This window comes from Taeniopygia guttata, chromosome 1, assembly GCF_048771995.1.
Source record: "Taeniopygia guttata chromosome 1, bTaeGut7.mat, whole genome shotgun sequence".
In the NCBI taxonomy this organism is placed as follows: domain Eukaryota; kingdom Metazoa; phylum Chordata; class Aves; order Passeriformes; family Estrildidae; genus Taeniopygia; species Taeniopygia guttata.
In genome coordinates, this window is record NC_133024.1 from 70,205,768 (window position 1) to 70,224,829 (window position 19,062).

At 41.6% G+C, this 19,062-nt stretch overlaps 1 protein-coding gene across 3 annotated transcripts in view; it reads left to right on the top strand.

Annotated features, from left to right (window-relative positions):
* The first annotated feature begins 1,913 nt into the window (after nt 1–1,913).
* The window catches only part of LATS2 (large tumor suppressor kinase 2), a 48,320-nt gene continuing 31,171 nt past the window's right edge, over nt 1,914–19,062 (top strand). For 2 of the 3 annotated variants that reach the window (XR_012056663.1, XM_002191071.6), the window contains exons 1-2: nt 1,914–2,103; nt 6,165–6,740. Coding sequence is in view for 2 of the 3 variants with exons in the window: in XM_002191071.6 (XP_002191107.3) it covers nt 6,402–6,740 (339 nt within the window). In the remaining variant the exon portion in view is untranslated. Of the gene's footprint in view, nt 2,104–5,599; nt 5,631–6,164; nt 6,741–19,062 lie in introns of all 3 variants that reach the window. The other variant, XM_030275487.4, reaches the window with a different exon arrangement.

A 19,062-nucleotide genomic window follows, 5' to 3' on the forward strand; every position in this document is an offset into this window, starting at 1 on the left:
GGCTGCATTTTTCTCTTGAAATGCAGCACTCTATTTTTCTCCCAAACCAGGACTTTTATAAGCACTATTTTTTTAATAAGCATTATTCATTCATATAGGCACTATTGACAATTTTGCATGGAAGACATTAAAAAAAAAATTACGATAAGCAAGCTCAGAGAAATATCCTGAGATAGGACTGTCCATAAGTATATTACTTACAAAAATAGTCTCCCTGGCTTGGAAAAGGCTGTAAATATAGCTCCCATCCTGGAAAGACAGTTATGCACAGACTGTGCTTGCAGTCCAGTGGAAGACACTGGGGCTCATCACATGATTAAATGTGTCTTAACAGTTTGCAAGACTGACATTTTCCCTGCCAAACAGAGCAACCCCACAGTGAGCACCTCTCAGCTGTGCAACAGGATTTTAAGAATTTTGAAGAATTTCAGGACTGCAGACTTCTTCCATGTTAATGATCTAAAGATATATGCCTATATATAAGAAAGTTTATTTTCTTGTGTTTTTTACTCTGTATGAATACCCCCTGGTTATGACTAGCATGCGTATCTGTCATGCTGGTGGGTCAAAGCCAGCCTCCCACATCCAAACATTACTGTATTTGGGAGCGTGGGGATTATTTCTCATTGTGAATTGTGTTTATTTAAGACCAGAGAGATAGCTAAAATTATATTATTCCTGCTTTCTTGTAAAACAGGTTCATAGGCGGACATTATCACTCTCTAAAACTATCTGAAAGGAGGTTTAGTGAGGTGGGAGTCTGTCTCTTCTTCCTGGTAATAAGCAGCAGGACAAGAGGAAATGGCCTTAAGTAGTGCCAGGGGAGGTTTAGATTGCATCTTAGGAAAAAAATTTTCTTTGAAAGGGTGGTTGGGGTATTGGAACAGGCTGTCCAGGGAAGTGGGGAGGTCAGGACTTCTGGAAGTGTTCAAAAGGTACATGGATGTGGCATTTGGGGATGTGATTTAGTGGTGAACACATCCGTGCTGGGTTAATGCTTGGACTCAATGATCTCAGAGATCTTTTCCAGTCTTAGTGAGTCTATGAATCTGGTTCCAGGTACCTCCATCCATAGCAAGGTCAAATATGAATTTTGTATCCAAATATCCTTTGCAGCTTCATTCTGCATTTTTGTACCAGATGTGAATTCCCTGTCTGTCCTCTGATCTCTGATACCTCACAGCTCCCTTGTCTCCTCACCATTATGGAACAACATGAAAAACAATAACTGGTCCTCAAAAGAAAACAAACAAACAAAAAACAAACAAATCCCAAAGCAAACCAGAAACCAAAAGGAAACCCTAAGAAGGCACTGATAGTGCTGCAACTTTATGTGCCCGGTTAGTCCAGCATGCGATGGATACTGGCAGAAATAATGATTATCAGCACACACCTTTCAATCTAAATTACTTTGGAGCATGCAGTGAGTGGAAGAGCATTTCCAAGCCACCTGTGCTTCCCGGAGAAGCCGTGTATGCCTCATCCCTGGAAGTGTCAGAGGCCAGATTGGATAGGGCTCTAAGCAACCTGGTTTAGTGGAAGGTGCCCTCCATGGGTAGGGGTTTGAAACTAGATGGCCTTTAAAGGTCCCTTCCAAGCCAAGCTATTCCATGATTCTACTCCGGCCCATTTTGCCGCAACAAGTGGAGGCAGTGCCACCCCTCTCCCGCCAGAGCCCAGCGAGGAGTTGCTGTGACGCGGAGTGGGTTTTGTGAGGGGGAAAAGTGTCACTTGTTCCTGCCCGTAACCCTGCGGCCGGGCGCTCCGAGGGGCCGGCGGGCGGAGCGCGGGCGGCCCGCGCCGCTTCGGTCCCGAGGGCGCGCCGGCCCTTCCCGGCCCTTCCCGGCCCTTCCCGCCCTGGAAGCCCCTCCCCCCGCTGGAATGCGCCGGGAGGGGAGTGGAATGACGCGGGCGCCGCGGGGTCACGTGGCGCGAATGGAATGCCAACAATGTAGCGAATGTCCCGACTGCGCCCCGCACTCGGCGCCCGGGACGGCCAAGGGGGAAGATGGAGAGCGGCCCGCGCCGCCGCGGCCGCCGCCGCTGCTGAGCCGCGCCGAGCCGACCCCGGAGGGCGAGCGGCGGCGCCGGGCGTCCCGGGAGGTGAGCGGAGCGGGTGCGGGGGGCGCGGGCTCCCCCTCAGCTCCGGGCGGAGCGCTCCCCATCCCCCAAAACTGCTCCGCGCGGAAGGGAGAGTCCTGTGGGGAAGCGGGGGGTGCGGGCGAGCGGAGCTGGGTCGGTCCTGGAAGCGGGAGCGAGCGTCCCGCCTGTGAGTCCTCTGGCGGGGGCAGCCCGGGCGCCCTGCCCGCGCCCTCCGACATTTTCCGGACACTTGTGTGACAGCGCGGCGCAGCTCTGGCGGAGCGGGGTGGGGGTCCGCCTGTCCGAGGCCTCTGCCCCAGCTGGCCGGAGCTGCTAATAAATGGCCGGAGTTTATTTTGGGAGCTTTCTGCCCACGAGAGGAGTGGGGGGAGAAGGGGCTGCCGGCAGTAGGAGGTGCGGGGCAGACCCTGCGGGGCCGGTGTGGCAGGGAGCGAGGGCCGCGGGGAGCTGGCCGGGCATCCCGAGCCCGCGGGGGGACCCCGCTGTTCCCGGCCGGCTGAAGGTCACTGCCCAAAGCCAGCGGCTCGCCACCCTCTCCGCTGCTCCGTGAGCGGTGTGCGTGTTGAAATACCCCTTTCCCCGGGAAAGGCACTCGCGCAAATGACGCAAAAAGGGCTCGTTTGGAGTGTCCGGACTTTGCGGTCAGTCACTGCCGGGCTGCTGTGGAGGGGGAAGGTGAGCTGCTTCCCACAGCCCTGAGCTGGGCCGGTGCTTGTGGCTGGCAGTGGGACACGGGCACAGAGTCAATTTTGGACAGTTCTGTTAGCAGGAGAGGCAGAATCGTTTTAGGGAAAATCCCCTTCCCACTTTTCTCCATTTCCACAATGTGCCCACTTATAAAGAGGACCACGGTTTGTTTAATAATGAAATTCCTGAAACGCTTTCCCCCCCATTGTAGACCTCCAACACAAAGTGAACAGTCCCTGCTTTCTTGAATTGGTGTTCTAAAAAAGCCCCCAAAGCAATCGCTGTAAATTGAGAGATAGAAGGAAGTTGTAGCAGTTTCTTAAAACTTTACTCCTTCCTATACTGCAGTGATTTCAAGTTCAGCCCATTCCAGTGTCTGCACAGTTACAGGGAAACAGCTCACCAGCTTGGGTGAGCTTTAGTTTCTTGCCTGTGTCCCAGCTCCAGAGAGCCGCTAGCACATGCAGCCTGTTGGTGAATGAAGAAACAGGAGCGTGAATAGATGGTGCTGCTGGGAAAACAGACATCAACATATAATTTCTGTGTGTCATTGATCGGTTGTTTAGTTGCTGACAGAGCAGCTATTGGTGTTTCTCAAATGAAACAAAATAATCAGTTACTCCATAATTGTTTAACTTGATGTAATTAAAGTAATGCTGCACCTGCTTGAAGTGTCCATTATCCTTCAGGATAATGGACAAGTTTCTAATTAGTACAGAACATGTAACATTTTGGAAAAGACCTTAGGACTGTTTAGTCAGAATGGCTAACAACTCAAAAATAATTTCTTCTGATGGTAGGAAGGCTGTTGTTATATCCATGCTGCAGGCAGGGTGCAGATTAGAAGGATTTGAAATTATCCAAATCCAGATGTACAGTTAGAAATGCTTAGACAGAATGAGACATACTACATATCTTTTAAAGCATACAACCATTTAATGTTTTTTTTCCTGAAAAATGCAGATCACAGGAAAATATAAAAAAAGCCAGCAGCTTGTCTTTCCTTGTAAATCATATGTAATATTTAGTTCCTTTTTTTTTTTTGTTTTGCTTATCTTACATTTTTAGTTAAGAAAAAAAAGAAAAAACTCTGCAAAATATGAAACAGGTTTGCAGTTAGCTCCAATGCTGCTGTTGCTGCTCTCATCCATACTGTCTAAGCAAGCAACATTTCTTTCTGGTTTAAGCAGTATTGTAAATGTAAAGCTAAGGAAGTTGCCAGCTGGCTTGACCCAGCATTATTAGACTCGAGCTGAGGCTAAAGGTCACAGAAGTTCTTTATGTGAAGCATGTGTGTAAGTGGGAAAGCAGTCTTTTGCTGCAAAAAGGTGGGGGCCTTGCAGGCTTTCCCAGTGCATCCCAGGCCTGAGGACTGGCACAGGGACTGAAAAGGAAGAACAACCTAGATGCCTAAACCAAGCCATATGGTGCCTTCTGCTGTCAGGAAAAGAAAGAAAATTATCGACCAGTTAATTGCTCTGTATCTACTAAGAACTAGCTAGTTATGATGTAATCCACAGAAGGCTGCAATACTATTGTGTTTTATTTTTTAGCAAGCCTGTGCATTATCTTTTGCTATATTCTGTCCAAGTAGAAATAAAAAACTTTTTTTGAGATCCTGCAGTTGCTTTTGTTTCGCTTGGGACAATGAAAGCTTGATCTGTTACTGACCAATAGCTGGTTTGTGGAAACATTAAAATTTGGATGAACAGCTTTAGCACTTCCCTTAAAACAATTGGCAAATGTTGCTGTCACTTCTCTGTGAGTTGGCGTTGCAGGATATTAATGCAGAGCACTGAACGGAGGAGCTCAAGTCCTCAAACACATTATAGGTGGTTTTTAGTTAATGGAGCATTTAAATCCTAACAAAAAAGGTTGACTTGGGTTAATCTTAAGCGATTTATCTGTGCTCCAGCATTTCAGACTGGTGAACCATCATAGAAGAGTCTGGGGTCTGACTGCACTGTTGCATTTTAGACCTTGGTAGAGGAAAGCCTGATGTAGACTGTCCTGATGAGGTGGTTGTGAGCTTCAGAGGTGAATGTGTCCTGATTCTGTTGGGCTTCACAGCAGTAAGCTGTTTGTTTGGCAGTGAGAAGTGATGATAAATGCATGGAAATGGTTGTTTTTTTAGGAAATGCTACAGCTATCACAACAAAGAGTTTTTAGTATGAGTATGGGAAAATAACAAACAGTACTTCCCAGAGAAACCCTTTCCAGTGATAAACGTTCTGTGAGCAAAAGTGAAGCACCTTTAAAAAAAAATCGAATTGACTTCTGAGTGCTGGTGAGAAACATACAGTGTGTTACCATCCTCTGTATTTGCAATTTGGAAACAACTGAATGGAATTCTTCCCTTACCAGCAAGGTGGCTGGAGCACCATTCGGAAGTCACTTTGCAATTGCAAATGGCAGCAGAAGAAGCAACTTGCATAACCAGCATCAATAGCGAGGTTGCATTTCTGATCAGGCTGTCTTTTGATCCTGTTCCAAACACACCATTATTTCATGGTTGTATTATGGCGATGCATAAAGATTTAGTTAAGGTAGGATTCTTGTAACCTCTGCTGCATGGAGCTCACAAGTTGTATAGTAGCTCAGCTGTGCTGACATGCAGCAGAGAGCATAAAGCTGTCTCAAAGTCTTCTTTTTCTGTGTTGGGATGCTGTATGATCTGGTTCTTCATCTTCTGTTCTTACTGTGTAGCTCCGTTTACCTGTCTTTTCCCTTCCTTCCCTGTAAGGCACAGCTAATGAAATATCATGTATCCTTTCCTCTCTTCTTTTTTTGCCTCCTCTCTTCCTTCCAGTTCTGGTGAGAACTGTGACCTTTGGACTTTGGTAAGTTAATCACGTGGAAAGGCAAAATATCTTGTCTTTCTGTTATTCACTTTGTTATTGAAATACTAGAAGTTGCTATGGTTAGAGTCATCAATATTTCCATTATAAATCTTTTTCATAAACTTCTGAAACTGTGCTCAGCTAGTGTAAAACAAACAAAATCTTAAGTGGGGGAAAAACATTTCATGAGTGTACTCTTCCCTATTTATGAAATAGGATAGGCTTGTCCAAAATTCAGTTATGCAATTAGTACTGTAAAATTCCTAAACTAGGTTTTTTTAAACCTTGATTTTTAGGAATTTTAATTTATTTTGAAGATGAAGCTTACAAGAAAAATGAGTTATTTATTGGTTATATTGAGAGAACATTCTAGAATCCTGCTGATAAAGTGAAAATCATTAAAGGATATCCAACTGTGACAGCTTAAGAGGTTAAAATGATTCATTTTCACTTGATTAATTGTCATGCTGTCCCTTCAGAGGCATTTACAATATATACTTAATTGAACATACTTTCTATTTTCTTTTGTTTCAGTCACTGTCAGTCTGCAAAACGATGATTCCGCAGATTTTCATTTTCCGTAGGAAATGTGAAGATTGTGAGCTGAAGTGAAACGTTGGCAGAAATCTCTGAGAATTTTGCCTTTTCTTCTTCGCTTTCAAGGATTATGTTTACAAGAAATTGATACCATCAAGTGACACTTTTTTTGAAATAATTTAAAAGAAACAAAGAGTAAAGCTGTATTTATGCTCAGAGAAAACTGGATTAACAATGAGGCCAAAGACTTTTCCTGCTACAACGTATTCTGGAAACAGCAGACAAAGGTTGCAAGAGATTCGAGAAGGTTTAAAGCAGCCATCCAAATCTTCAGGTCAGGGACTGCCAATTGGAGCAGGCAGTGAAACTTCTCTGGACCCTAAGATTTTAATAGGGAAGGATGCTGCAAGGCAGCAGCAGATGAGACAAACTCCCAAATTTGGACCGTATCAGAAAGCTCTGCGAGAAATCAGATATTCTCTGCTGCCCTTTGCTAATGAGTCAAGCACCACAGCAGCTGTGGAAGTCAACAGGCAGATGCTCCAGGAGCTGGTGAATGCGGGTTGTGATCAGGTACGTATGAGTTGGGAATGGGAATTGGCACTGCTGTCAAAACAAGTTTATACTGTGGGCTGAAGAAAGGATTTTGATGGTGGCTGTCAAAATCATGGAAATGCACTGATTCTTCTGGCAGTCATATTGCTGTATGAGCAGCAGAATAGATTAACTTACTGGGGACAGATGTGACTAGTGTTGGGTTCATTTATGTTAAAGACAGTCATGGTCACCTCTAGGATTCTTCTATGATACTTCTATGTTTTCCCCAGTTGATATATGAGACTGAACAGGGTAGCTTGTCTCTTTTTTTTAAGCTTTCTTTTCTTCTTATTTCTTTTTTGTTTCTTCATTTTCCCTGCAATACTTAGTAACAAGCCTTAGTTGTGAGTAGTAGGGTGGAATTTTGTCTAGCATATCTAAGCCCAGCTCACTGTCAGAAAAAACTGTAAGAAATGATAGACACAATATCTGGTATTTGAAGAATCTCACTTGCTGTTGGCCAGAAGGAGGGCTTGGATGGATGTTCAACTGACTGCAGTGATTCTGTCCACACCTTTCCTTCTTTGCTTTCTCTGCTTCTGTTAAGAGGTGGTAGCACTGCTCAGATCAGAGACTTGATGTAGAGATGCTTTTTATTTATGTCATCCTAGGATTGATGCTAGAATATATTCTTAATTCAAAGACTTTTCACATGGTGCACAACACAGTCTTTTTGTGTTGAGCTGCATTCATCTTGCTTGTGCTTCCAGTGTTGGTGTCAACTTTAACCTCTGTCCAGGAGTAGTTGAAAATTTTGCTTTTTAGAGAAAAAATGCTGGTTTATGTTCAGATTCTAAGCGTTGTAGGAACACTTTTTTCCCCGTGTGATTGAATAGCAGTGATTGAATAGCTGAAACGTTTCCATTTATAGTCCTTGATACAATTTGGAGAGATTTAAAACCAAAGTGCTTTCAGTGGTGTCTCCTTGATTTCAAAACTTAGCCATTCACTCATTGCAGAATGTGAGTCTTTTTACTCTCCTAGACTATATTCTGATTCTGTATAACAAAACTAACATCAAGCATTATTATAAACAGTATAACAGTATGCATTTCCCTGGAGCTATATAAATATTAATTAGTGCTGTTTCTATGCCAAAGAGTTTATGCTACACAAGATAATCAGAGCTAGAGTAGATTGCATATCTAATAAGAAGTGCTGCAGAACAACTAAACACTTCCTAGTCCAGTGAACCAAGATGCTGTACTGAATTATTTAACTGGAGGAAATAAGGATTTTCTCTGATCTCTAGTACACCATGAAAACAGTATTTTTTAGAACTCTAGCCTCTAAATTTCCCTAGTTGTTTAGGATGGGAACAATCCCTGTGCATAAGAGCCAAGGTTAAATGAGCACAGCTGTATTCTGGATTGGAAATGCAAATTTTGTAGGTTACAGGGACAAATAATTCACACATAGAACTTGGCTTATTGAACTGAAATCTTGGAAACTACTTTGAGCACACTACAGCATTGTAATGTTAAGCCAATGTATAAAACAGAAATACCTGAACACTTGTTAAAATGTCTTGGTATTCAAAGCAGTATAATGAATTATATGTGTAAATTTTTTAATATATTCAGCTAATTTGGCTTCAATGTTCATACAGTGGTATTGCTGCTTCTAGAGCATTGAATCTAGTTCTGACTCTGGTGTGGAGATTTTTGCTCCTTAAATTTTGCTCACATTTTTGGTTGGGCTTTCTCTGCCCCTCCTCATTGACCATGATGCTTCCATCCTCCCATTTGTTGTTTCTCCCTAGCTGTGACTTGTTGCCTGGCAATTGCATTATTAGGCCTATTTTTTAAGCGTGTTTGGCACTGAGGTCTAGGCTTAACCAGGGTCACATTTGGCTAGAGTCCAAATAGAGGTTTCAAGACTGGAATGCTGTGAATAAAAGTGCTGAGCTTCCTAGGGTGAGTCCAAACCACATAAAGATTCACTGTCCTGGAGGGTTGTGAATGAGTGGAGCTTCTTGAGACAATGTGGATGGTATCTGACCTTGGAGACCGCATAGTGTAGGGTGACAGACCTGATTGCTACCTCTAGGTTCTTCTTTTCCCCCTGGTGCCTGAGCTGATTTGAATCAGATGTTGAACTGTTTCGTATCATGATGTGTTTTAAATCAGTGATCCCAAGCTATCCTTTCCCTGCTTGTGAATCAAAGCCTTTAAATGCCTACTATGTGGACATCTTCTGTAGTCCTGTGGGCAGCAAAAGATCTCAGATTTAACAGAGAAGTGAAGGCAGCTTCAGTTTTTTTGGGGATGCTTTTATTTACCTCTGAACCCAATGCTTGTGTGAGATCGGTAAATGGGCATTGAAGCCTACACCCAACCTTCCCCTTTCAAAAGCTATGAGAAGCTGTTTTGAGGTTAAGGATTTCAGTCCATGAACAGCTCATGTTCTGCTTCAGCCTTCCACTAGAGCAAGCCTGCAGAATACAAAATCTTACCCCTCCTGATCCTGCTTCATGGTATGCAAATCAGCTCTTCAGGTGCTGCAAGTATCCTAAGCGTCTGGCAGTTTGTCATATGGAGCTCTATTCATGAGCATTCTAGGAAGCTGTGAAGAAGGAGTAGAGGGCTATAACACTGAAAGTTTTATTTTATGGGAACTCAGTTTTCCAGCTTGATTTGAGCTGATGCTTTTTGGTGTCCTGGATGGAACACTGAAAAGCAACACCTTGTGGAAAATGTTGCAGTGGACACCATGCAAGGATTAGGATTCTTCTTCAGTCCGTCTATTAAGCCACAATAAGGGCTTTTGGAAGGGTAAAGAGAAGTAGTGACAACTGAAAAGCAAACTAATTTTAGAGTTTAGGGAAAGGATATTTGAATTACTCTAACTAGCTCCACATATCTGTAGCATGGATAGATTTTAACAACCATTTTGATCCTAAAAGAGATGTTGCTTATTGGGGTTTATAGCTTCCTGTTCTACCTGAAGTGACTCTTAAGTTTTAAGATGAAGTTGAATTTGGCTTTATTAAATAAAAAGGAAACATAACATTTTATTACTTTACTCTTGCTCTATGAAAGTCCCACACAGCCAGGAGGTTCGTTATAAACCAATTGGTAGACTTAATAAGTATATGAAGTGCATTGTAATTCATTAAGTAAATATCGAATTCTCATGTCTTTCAGTTGCAGTCATGATAGGTGTTACATATGAAAACAAATTTTTTTAATTGGTTAGGAAGTTGCCAGTATTCTTTTAAATGACCTATTTTCTTCCAGAAAGATTTATTTTTCAGCCATTGTGTAGTTTTTAGTTTTATAGTGAAATCTGATCCCCTAAACTTAATGGGGACTTCACTGTTCACCTGAAAGAATCCACGATTATATATTTTCTTTTTTTTAAGAGATAAAAAACAAAATAACACACATAACTAGTCATTATTTTTCTGAAACGGATGGTGCAACTTGTCTGTTGTTTGCTTAAGTCATCCTTTCAACAGTAATTATTTAGTGAGTTTCAATTAAAAATAATTAGTGCAGCCTGAATAGTTTTGAAACTCATAGAGCATGACTGCAAAAGACCAAAGCTTTTTCTTTGTAAAAGCTTGAAGCCAAAAGCACACCTAATATGCCATTCTTTAGTAAATAAAAGTCCTTGGGCTTGGAAGTGTAACTTGCAGTCACTGTAGGGGGACAAGAGTGTGGGGCATCTGTCCCTGTGGGCTGGTAAACCACTGGAATCACCTGGGGCAACTGGGCAGCGTTTGGGGTGTGGTGGTAAAAGCAGCTGCTGTTGTGGACTGAGTGTTTCTAATGAATAGATGCAATTGAGTGTATGATCAGTGGCATTCCAACAACCTGAATGGGCTGTACTGTACTTACTGTACTTCCTTAGAGCATAAACAGCCACTGGCATTGTAATCTAGAGTGGGCTGCAGCAGTTCTAGATGAACTGTGGAATGTTACACACTTGTCACTTGTGTTGGTTTTTTTTTTTTTTTTATTTTCCCTCAAGCAAACGTTCCTTTGAGTAAAGGGTGCCTTTTCTGGTTGAAGATTTCTAGACATGGTTTGTCTGGGCAGCTATTTTTAAGAAAAAATCATGTTTTAGGATTTTTTACAGGTTACATACTGCCAGTAACATACTATCTGCTGTACAACTATGAATATGTGAAGTGGGGAAGTTCTTATGCTTCATTTTCTCCAGAGGCTTTTATAAATATCTGGAGTAAAACATGTACCCCCTGTGCCAATATCAGGATATTTCTAAGGGGAAGATCTGTCCATTGGTTACTAATTGTAGTGTCTTTCAAGGAAATCGAATGGTGCCTGTGGAATGGTGTAATAATGTGTGTAAGAGTATCAAGTTGACTACCTTGTCATCAATGCTATGTTGAATTAATGAGATTCAGTTTGTAGAAGTGGGGTGGGGGTTTTGGTTGGTTTTTTTTTGTTGTTTTTTTTTTTTTTTTTTTAAATTCTTGTTGCATTCCAGGATTCTTTCAGTCTCTTCATCATGGCTTACCTTCTTTTTATTGAACCCATTTGGCAAAGTTTCTACCCTGGTTTGGCAATGCTGATTGGTTTCAGGTGTTGAGAATGGGGAATAAAGTATTTCTCTCAATTTGAACAAATATTTGCAGTTCTTTAAGTGAGGGAAATTCTGTTCTGCAAAATAGAGCTTGAGCAAAAAGTCCTTTTTTTTGCATTTAGCATGTAGAACTAGTGTTCTGTTCTTCCTGTTCTGTATAGGTCATGCTCGTCCACCTATGATCCATGTGCCATCAAGGAGTGTGTTACTGAGCAGTAGGACTTTTCATCATAAAGTTGGAGTGGTGACAGGAAGCAGATACAGTGTAGAGTTTTGTTTTGATAACAGACTTGCTGAAGCTTTGCTGCAATAAAATGTCTGTAGTGATGTATTTGTTAAGAGGACAAGTTTAAAGAGACTGCTTACCTTCAAGGTGAAGGACACAAAAATTGCAATAGCAAATAAGAGAATTAATCTCATAACATTGACCTGTCCTGTAACAAATTTTTGTGTTTGCTTGAGTAAACTTTACCTGTGTTAGGAGTTATGCCTGCCCAGTTATTTACCAAAATCTCCAGAATGAACATCTTAGTCATGTTCTGGATGTTTTAAGTCCAGATATTTTGGTTAATGAAAAATGACTGAAGAATGAGCTGTTATAAGATTGCCTGGGTTATTCTGTGGGACATTCTTTAAAGGTGAGGATCACAGAATATTTTGAATTGAAAGGAATCTGCAAGGGTCATCAAGTCCAGCCCTTAGGTGAACAGCCCATATAGGGATCTAACCTGTGCCCTTGGTGTTGTTAGCACCATGCTCTGACCAGTTGAGCTAATGTGGTGCAAGTCATTACAAGCTGTGCTGCTTGTAGAAGTATTTTGGATTACAGGGAGGAGAAAAGGGATGTTCAAATGAGGGCACTCACTGCTGAATGCAGGGGAAAGGTTTTATTTTAGCAACTGAAATAGATCTGATAATTCAGGCCAACAGTCTCTTGGGTGTTTCATTTGCATCCATCATTTGAAGGTAAGTTGTTCACTCTGCCTTCTCTTTAATAGATGTACTGAGGACTTGTTTCATACCCTTTTCCTACACTTTTCCTACACTTTTTTCTTTCTAACCTCCCTTTTTGGTTTCAGTCTTTCTGAGAGATTTGCAGTATAATACAGTGTTCTTCCATCAAAGCATGTAACGGAATGTGTTTTCCCACTAATATGCCTGAGGTTAGCAACTTAAGTAATTTCAGTTCTTCAGAAAAAAAGTGAGTCATAGCTTTCCAGGGGCTGAAAGCAAGAGGTGGAGATTGCTTTTCAGCTGATAGCTTCTGACACCTTTCTCTCCTAAGCCTTTTCTCTTGTCTCCAGTCTTCCTCTGCTTCTGTCACTTCTTGATGGTACTGGCTTAATGCGCATACTTAGATTGTCTGTGTAATGACACAACTCCCACGGTGTATTTGAGAAGGTGCTCTTGGTATTGTTCTGTGTGAGTATGGCTTGGAATATGCTTCTCTTGGAGACGGAAGAAAAGTATTTTCCCTTGAGTTTTGTGGTGGTGGAAATATTTATTACCAGTTGTAAATGATCGTGTATTCTCCTTCACATGACAAGATTTGGCAGCTGGGCAGTAATATTGCACTGAACAAGAATATTTTCAACTCTGCCCTTAATTCCTGTTAGTCTTTTTTCTTCTTTATCAAACTATAGAATAAATCACATCTTGTCTTTGAAATGATAGCACAGGAATCAGATGCTAGACTTCAACTGTAGATAAGTGTGAATCTTGAGTTATCTTAAACTTTCCTATTCCTCATATCAGATAACATTCTAGAAGCTTGGGAGTTAATATAAAAATATAAAATTGTATATTGCTATAACAGGGTACAGGATTAACTTGCACTGCATACTTAAATTGTATTTATTAAAATCTAATTGCCAGCAGAATTTTGAGCTATGGTTTGTTTTTTTTTTTTTTTTGTGAGAAAGGAAATGACTTCTTCACAGTCACTGAAAAATCTGCATAAGCGTTTACTTCAGTCTCTGAATAAAAAGCCCTCGTGACAAAAAGTGAAGATTGCCATTATTATTCTAACAGGAAGCTGATATCACAATGGTAGTAGGGTGTAGCAGTTCCTTTTGCATTTTTTAGGTTGTTCGCAGCCTAAATCTCTGCTGTTATTTTAGCTTCAGTATCTGAGAGGGATCAGTGTAATTTTATATTTTATTCTGAGACTGAAAAATAGCATCTCTGCATTGGAAGGGGGATGTGGGGTGTTTTTTGCTTGTCTGTGGGGGTTCTCTTCTTTCTTAAAAGAATTGAATGACACTTTTATACTTAGAGAGATTTCAGTGGAAAGACTTGATACAAGACTTTTGTATGCTACGGTTTTTAGGGTAGGTCAAGGTGTGCATTTAGAACTCAATTCAACCTAGGAATGTTTTTTAGTAGTTACTAAATTAATTAAAAGCTTATGTTAAAGCTGCTAATTAAATATCAGTACAATGAAAATAAAAATTCCTTGCTACTCATGTGATATGCAGGTATGTGTCATACTTCTGTGGAGTGATTTTTAAAAAAAAATTGATTTTCTTTTTCTAAAGCATAGGCAAATATACGTAAAATAACATACAATTACATTTGTTTTTCTCAGTTTTTTCTTGCTGTACCCCCATCTCGAGCAGACCACAGCTTGTTGGTGCTCCCATGGGCTCAGCATTCAAATTCTGCTCAGCAGCTGCTTGTGGTGTCACCTCCTATAGAATGTCCATGTACCGTGTGTGTTGTCCATATGTCCCCCTAATCTTCCATAAATCAGGCTCCAGTACTTGCAATCTTTGCTTCTTGGGTGCTGCCTGTCTCTGACTTGCAAATGCTTGTATGCAGTGCTGTCTGAAGTAGGTGAGGAGAGATGTGAAAGAGCCCTTCAAATCTTGTGCTGGTACCAGCTGCTGTTTTTCTCGTGTAGTGGATATTAATTAATTTAAAGTCCATTAATTTCCCACCATTGCCTTGAATCACTCTTAAGAAACAGCTGGTTAGACCAAGGTTTTCCTTGCATTCTGAGTGGATTATAAGCTGCCTGTGGCTATAGCTACTCTAGCTATAGAGTAGATGTTCCACAATCAAGTACTGCTGGAACAAATGCAATTTGCACCAGTAAAATCAAACAGGGACAGACATATGATCATTGTTTGCTTAAAGCTATAAATATTTGTGTTAACTTAGGCTTTAAACTTATGTAGGTTATGTGTATATCATGTGAAATACATCTAACTTCTTTCACTCCTTCTGCTTATGTTCATAACCTAATTGTAAGTGTAGATCAGATCTGACATTTTTATGTTGCTTGGAGCTAAGGCTTAGAGTGGGAAATGCTGGCACTTATTTCTAAGTTTTTATAATTCCCTAGATTTTTGGAAAAAAATATTTAACAAGGCCTCTGATTACCAAATTAGAGGCTGATGTTGCTGTGGCGTTGTGGTCTTATCCTAGCAGTAGCAGTCTCTTATTGTCCAGGCTTGGGAGGGATCCCAGTTTCCCATCTCCAGAAGATGCTTTAATAAAAGCCTGGTGAAAGTCAGCTGGTCAAACTCCTGCTCATCATCATGCTGATTTGCTGCACATCACCCAAAATACTGTTGCTGATAGAAATAATATTGGCTTTATGTTATTGGGCAGCTTCTGTTGAAGTGGTTCTGTGAGCTCTGATCTTGATGGGGTCTCCCATTATAGCTGCAGCACAGCAAAACTGATTTGTTTCTAATGGAGTTCTCCTGCCATCTGGGCAGTCACTGGCAGTTCACAAGAAACTTCTGGATTACAAATTGACACGTAGAAATTTGGGTTCATACAAGCAATGTGTGTGTGCATATATGTATTGGCATGACTGCAGTGTCTGCACTGTTCCAGCTGTTTGTGAAGAACTTAATCCACAGTACTATATTGAGGATTTCTTTTTCAGTCTAAGGAAACAACATTCTAATGTTTGACAATATGTTCTGCTTCCCTGCAGTGTAAGAGATGGATTTTTCCTGATGAGAAATTTGTGCTCTTCATTTTGAGTGAATCCAGGTAATTAAAAATATTTCCTTAGGGAGGTGAAGGATGAAAAGAATGAGAGAGGATATGAAAATACTTTAAAAAAATTATTTCTAGGTCAGTTAATTTTCAGAAGGCTGAAGTCAAAGAACACTGGGTACCTGTAACTTTGTGAATCAGGTAATGGCTATGGCAAGGACAGTCTGTGAAAAGAACTCTGTCCTGTGCTGCTGCTTTGTCTTTAATTGTTATCAGTGTATGTCTGCATGTGTGAAACTTACTGTGACACACACAGTCATGTATGCACTTAGAGAAATACAAATACAGTGGGAATTGGGAAAATTGTGGGATTTAAATGTTTACTGCTTAAATGGCCAAGCATTTTGCAACTGTTCTCTATACCCTTCATTATCCTTCTTTTCAATATCCTTAATTATTCTAACGCAAGGTTTGTAAATTACTCATGTAATCCAAAACATGCAAAGATGCAGGGTCTTGCACCTCACACACATAAAATGCTAGAAAGAAGACTGCTGCTACTGGGTGATAATATGGTTAAGTTTCTGCCCTTTTAAGAGACTGACTTTAGAAGAAGAACTAGGAGTGTAAAATTACTCCTGTAAAAGTCTTTATATGGCTACGTTTGGATTTTATCCACTATTTGAATCTCTTGGATGGGGATTGTTTCAAAACAAAAGAAAATGTCAGCTGTGGCTTAGAGATCACTGTTGCTGATCTGCAGCTTCATTCCCTCCCTGTTTGTTTTATTTTGTTTTCCCACCGTATCTTATCTTCCAGATTCTTCAGGTCTATACCTTCCTTTATTTCCCTGTTGTCCTATTGCATTGCTTTTTCTGCTCCATTGGTTTGAATGACTAATATTCAACACCTCCTACAGGCCTTTCTCAGTGTGCTTCTGAATACCCTAAATTAGTTGATTTTTTTTTTATAATTGCAAACTACTAAGGACTAAGGAATAACTCCTTTATAGACTTCAGCCTTTCATATAAAAAAATTTGGTGTGACATGTTAAAGAACTATAGATGCAACTGTAATGTAACTTTGCCAGCGCACCCTGTATGCTTTCATTTCTCTATCTTCTTCTATTCAGCGTCAGGGCTTCATAGACTGTGCTTAAACCAGCCACCTGTCCCATTCATGCTTTTCTTCCAGCATTGCCACAGTTACTGTATTCATTCCACCATCCTGCCAGATGTCAGCCTGATAAAGATGCATAAAATCCAATTCAGTCAATGTAATTGAAATACTAATTTGTGTGGGGTATCCTTGTTTACAAAAAAAAAAATCTGATTGTACCAATTAAAAATATAAAAAGTTGTGGTCAAAAGACAGAGACCTTTGAATCAAGATAAATTCACTCCATACTGGGCTGGGTTTGTCCTGTCTCCAAGTGAGTGCTCCAAATGATATGCGTTACACCTTGGTGGAGCCTGTTTTTTCTGGTTGTCCAGCACAGTTTGATTCTATTTCAGATGATCCCTGTATTTTAGATGATCCCCTGATTGCCCATGTGATCTGTGCTGGCCAGGCATGGTAGCAACCTAGTGGCTGTGTGCTGGAGCAGGGTGGAATCTTTATTTTTCTTCCAGATGCTTCAGCAGTTGCTATGCTGGCAACTCGCTTCCATCTTCTTCCTGTGATCATTTCTTGCACGTTGGCCATCCTATTTTTTATTATGTTCTTTAATGCAAGCACTATGTCCATTGAGTGCTTTCTGAAAGGTGTTTAATGGCAAGCCTGTGAAATGTGTGGTGTTGTGGTCATGCAAGTAGTGGAGAGAAGTTACTGGTGCAGTGTTCAGCAGTGCAAATTGAAGACCTAGAGGCTAGGAATCTACAAGTGGGCAAAAGTCATCAGTGTCAGCTAGGACATGTGATGAGCCAGCTCCCCATACTACAAGAGGACCTCACTGGGAAGTGCCAGCAAATTCAAAAGCAAACCACAAGAATTTTCATTTGCGTTGGTGTGCCTCCCCCTGCCCCTCATCTCTGTTTGCTGAGAAGAGAACCTTCAGGGCTCTTAACCACATGAAAGTAACTTGAAAAAGTATTTTTTCACTATTACTTTCGTGCTGTAAAATCAGTAGCAACAGATTTTTCCAGGAACTTCTCTGTGATTTGGAAGTGTTAGAAACTGGTGGAGGTTGAGAACTTGCTGTTGCTCCTCACTCAGGCAGAAATGGGCATTCAGATTTGCTGCCGGGGAGAATCTGTTGCCCCCCAAACCTGGAACACCACTGCTCAGGATGGGGAGAGTGTGAGACACAGCTCTGCTTTGGAGGCAGAGCTGCCTTCTCCCAGATTCCTGGGAAGGTCAGAATGTCCTGCTATGTGTTCACCACCTCCAGGAGCACTATTTTGGGCAAATACCAGTGTTACATGCTTAGCAGGATTTTTTTGGTTTTTGTGAAGAATGATTTCTTGCTTTGAGCAGGAGGGTTTGTGCTCCCAAGTTTGCCACTGTGTAGTGGAGTATAAACTCAGTCTTCACCCTGCCCTACACAGGCCAAACAGCAACAGCCACAGCATCAGCGCAGCATCTACGTCGAGCTGGGGCAGGCCAGTTACCTTAGTTTCTGCCATGCATATAACTTCCTTCTCTTCCTGTCTCCTATTGACTTAGGGAAGCAGGACCATTCCCTAGCTTTAGAAGAAGCTCTGAGTCAAACTAGTGGAGCCCTCCTCGCAAACAAACTATTGAGCCCATGAATTTGGGGAAATTCCTGCCACTAAACAGAGAGCTAGTTTGTTTTGCCTCATTCACATAGTAGCTTTGTAGCCCAAGTCTGAGAAGAGGCTTTTTTTTTTTTTCTTTTCTTTTTGATTCACAGATTAGGGCAGCTAATAGATAGAGGAAGTATCACTGTTGAGGTTTAAACTCTGACAGGAGAGTGATCTCTGACAATGATGGTGGCCAATGGGAAGTGTAACAAGGATGAAGCTCCTGCTAAAAAGCAGGAACTGAGTGTGTGAGCAGAGAGGCTGATATTTGGCATTTACCTGAGGGGAAAGGGCAGTTGGGTCTCAAAGGTGGTAGTGCTGAACTCAACCATTAATAGGAACTGGTTGTTTTACCTGGTGTATCTAGCTTGAAGAGATCATGCTCAGGGTGTTGGGAAAGCATTTTTCTTCCACTCTGCAGGGTGGAAGAAGCAGCAGCCTGAACTGCTCCCTGCACACTAGGGAGAGCAGTGTGGGGTTGCCACCACAGTTCCCCCAGTGTGTGCCTGCTCCTGGCTCTAGCTGGTGTCACTGCAGAGGTGCTTCCCCACCTTCTCAGTTTACTGAATTTAAGAGCTCCAAGTTACCTTGCATTCCTCCCTCCCACCCTCTTTTCAGTTTTTTCTTTGCTTGCTGTCTAAAGTCATGCTTAACCCCTCATTCTGGCCACATACTCTGTTCACAAGGTTTAATTGATTTTTGTACTTTCAGGTAACACCCTCCTCTATTTGAAACACCTGGCTTCTGTGCTTGTTGCAATGGTTGTTCTTATTTTTAAGAAAATAAAGGATTTGCTTTTCATGTAAAAATAGCTTTATTATTTCCATATGCAAGGAGAAATCAGAGCCAGCATGTTTCCAGGTCAGCCTGGAGATGGGGTTGGATAGTGAAACCCGCTGTTCCAAAAATGGGCTGGAGCCAGCAACAGTTCTTGATCTGCTGAGCAAAGCTAACTGGCTTGGAGGGAGACAGGATCCCTTTTTTGGGTGCACATGCATCATGCTGGTATTCTGCTACAGAGAGGAATCAAG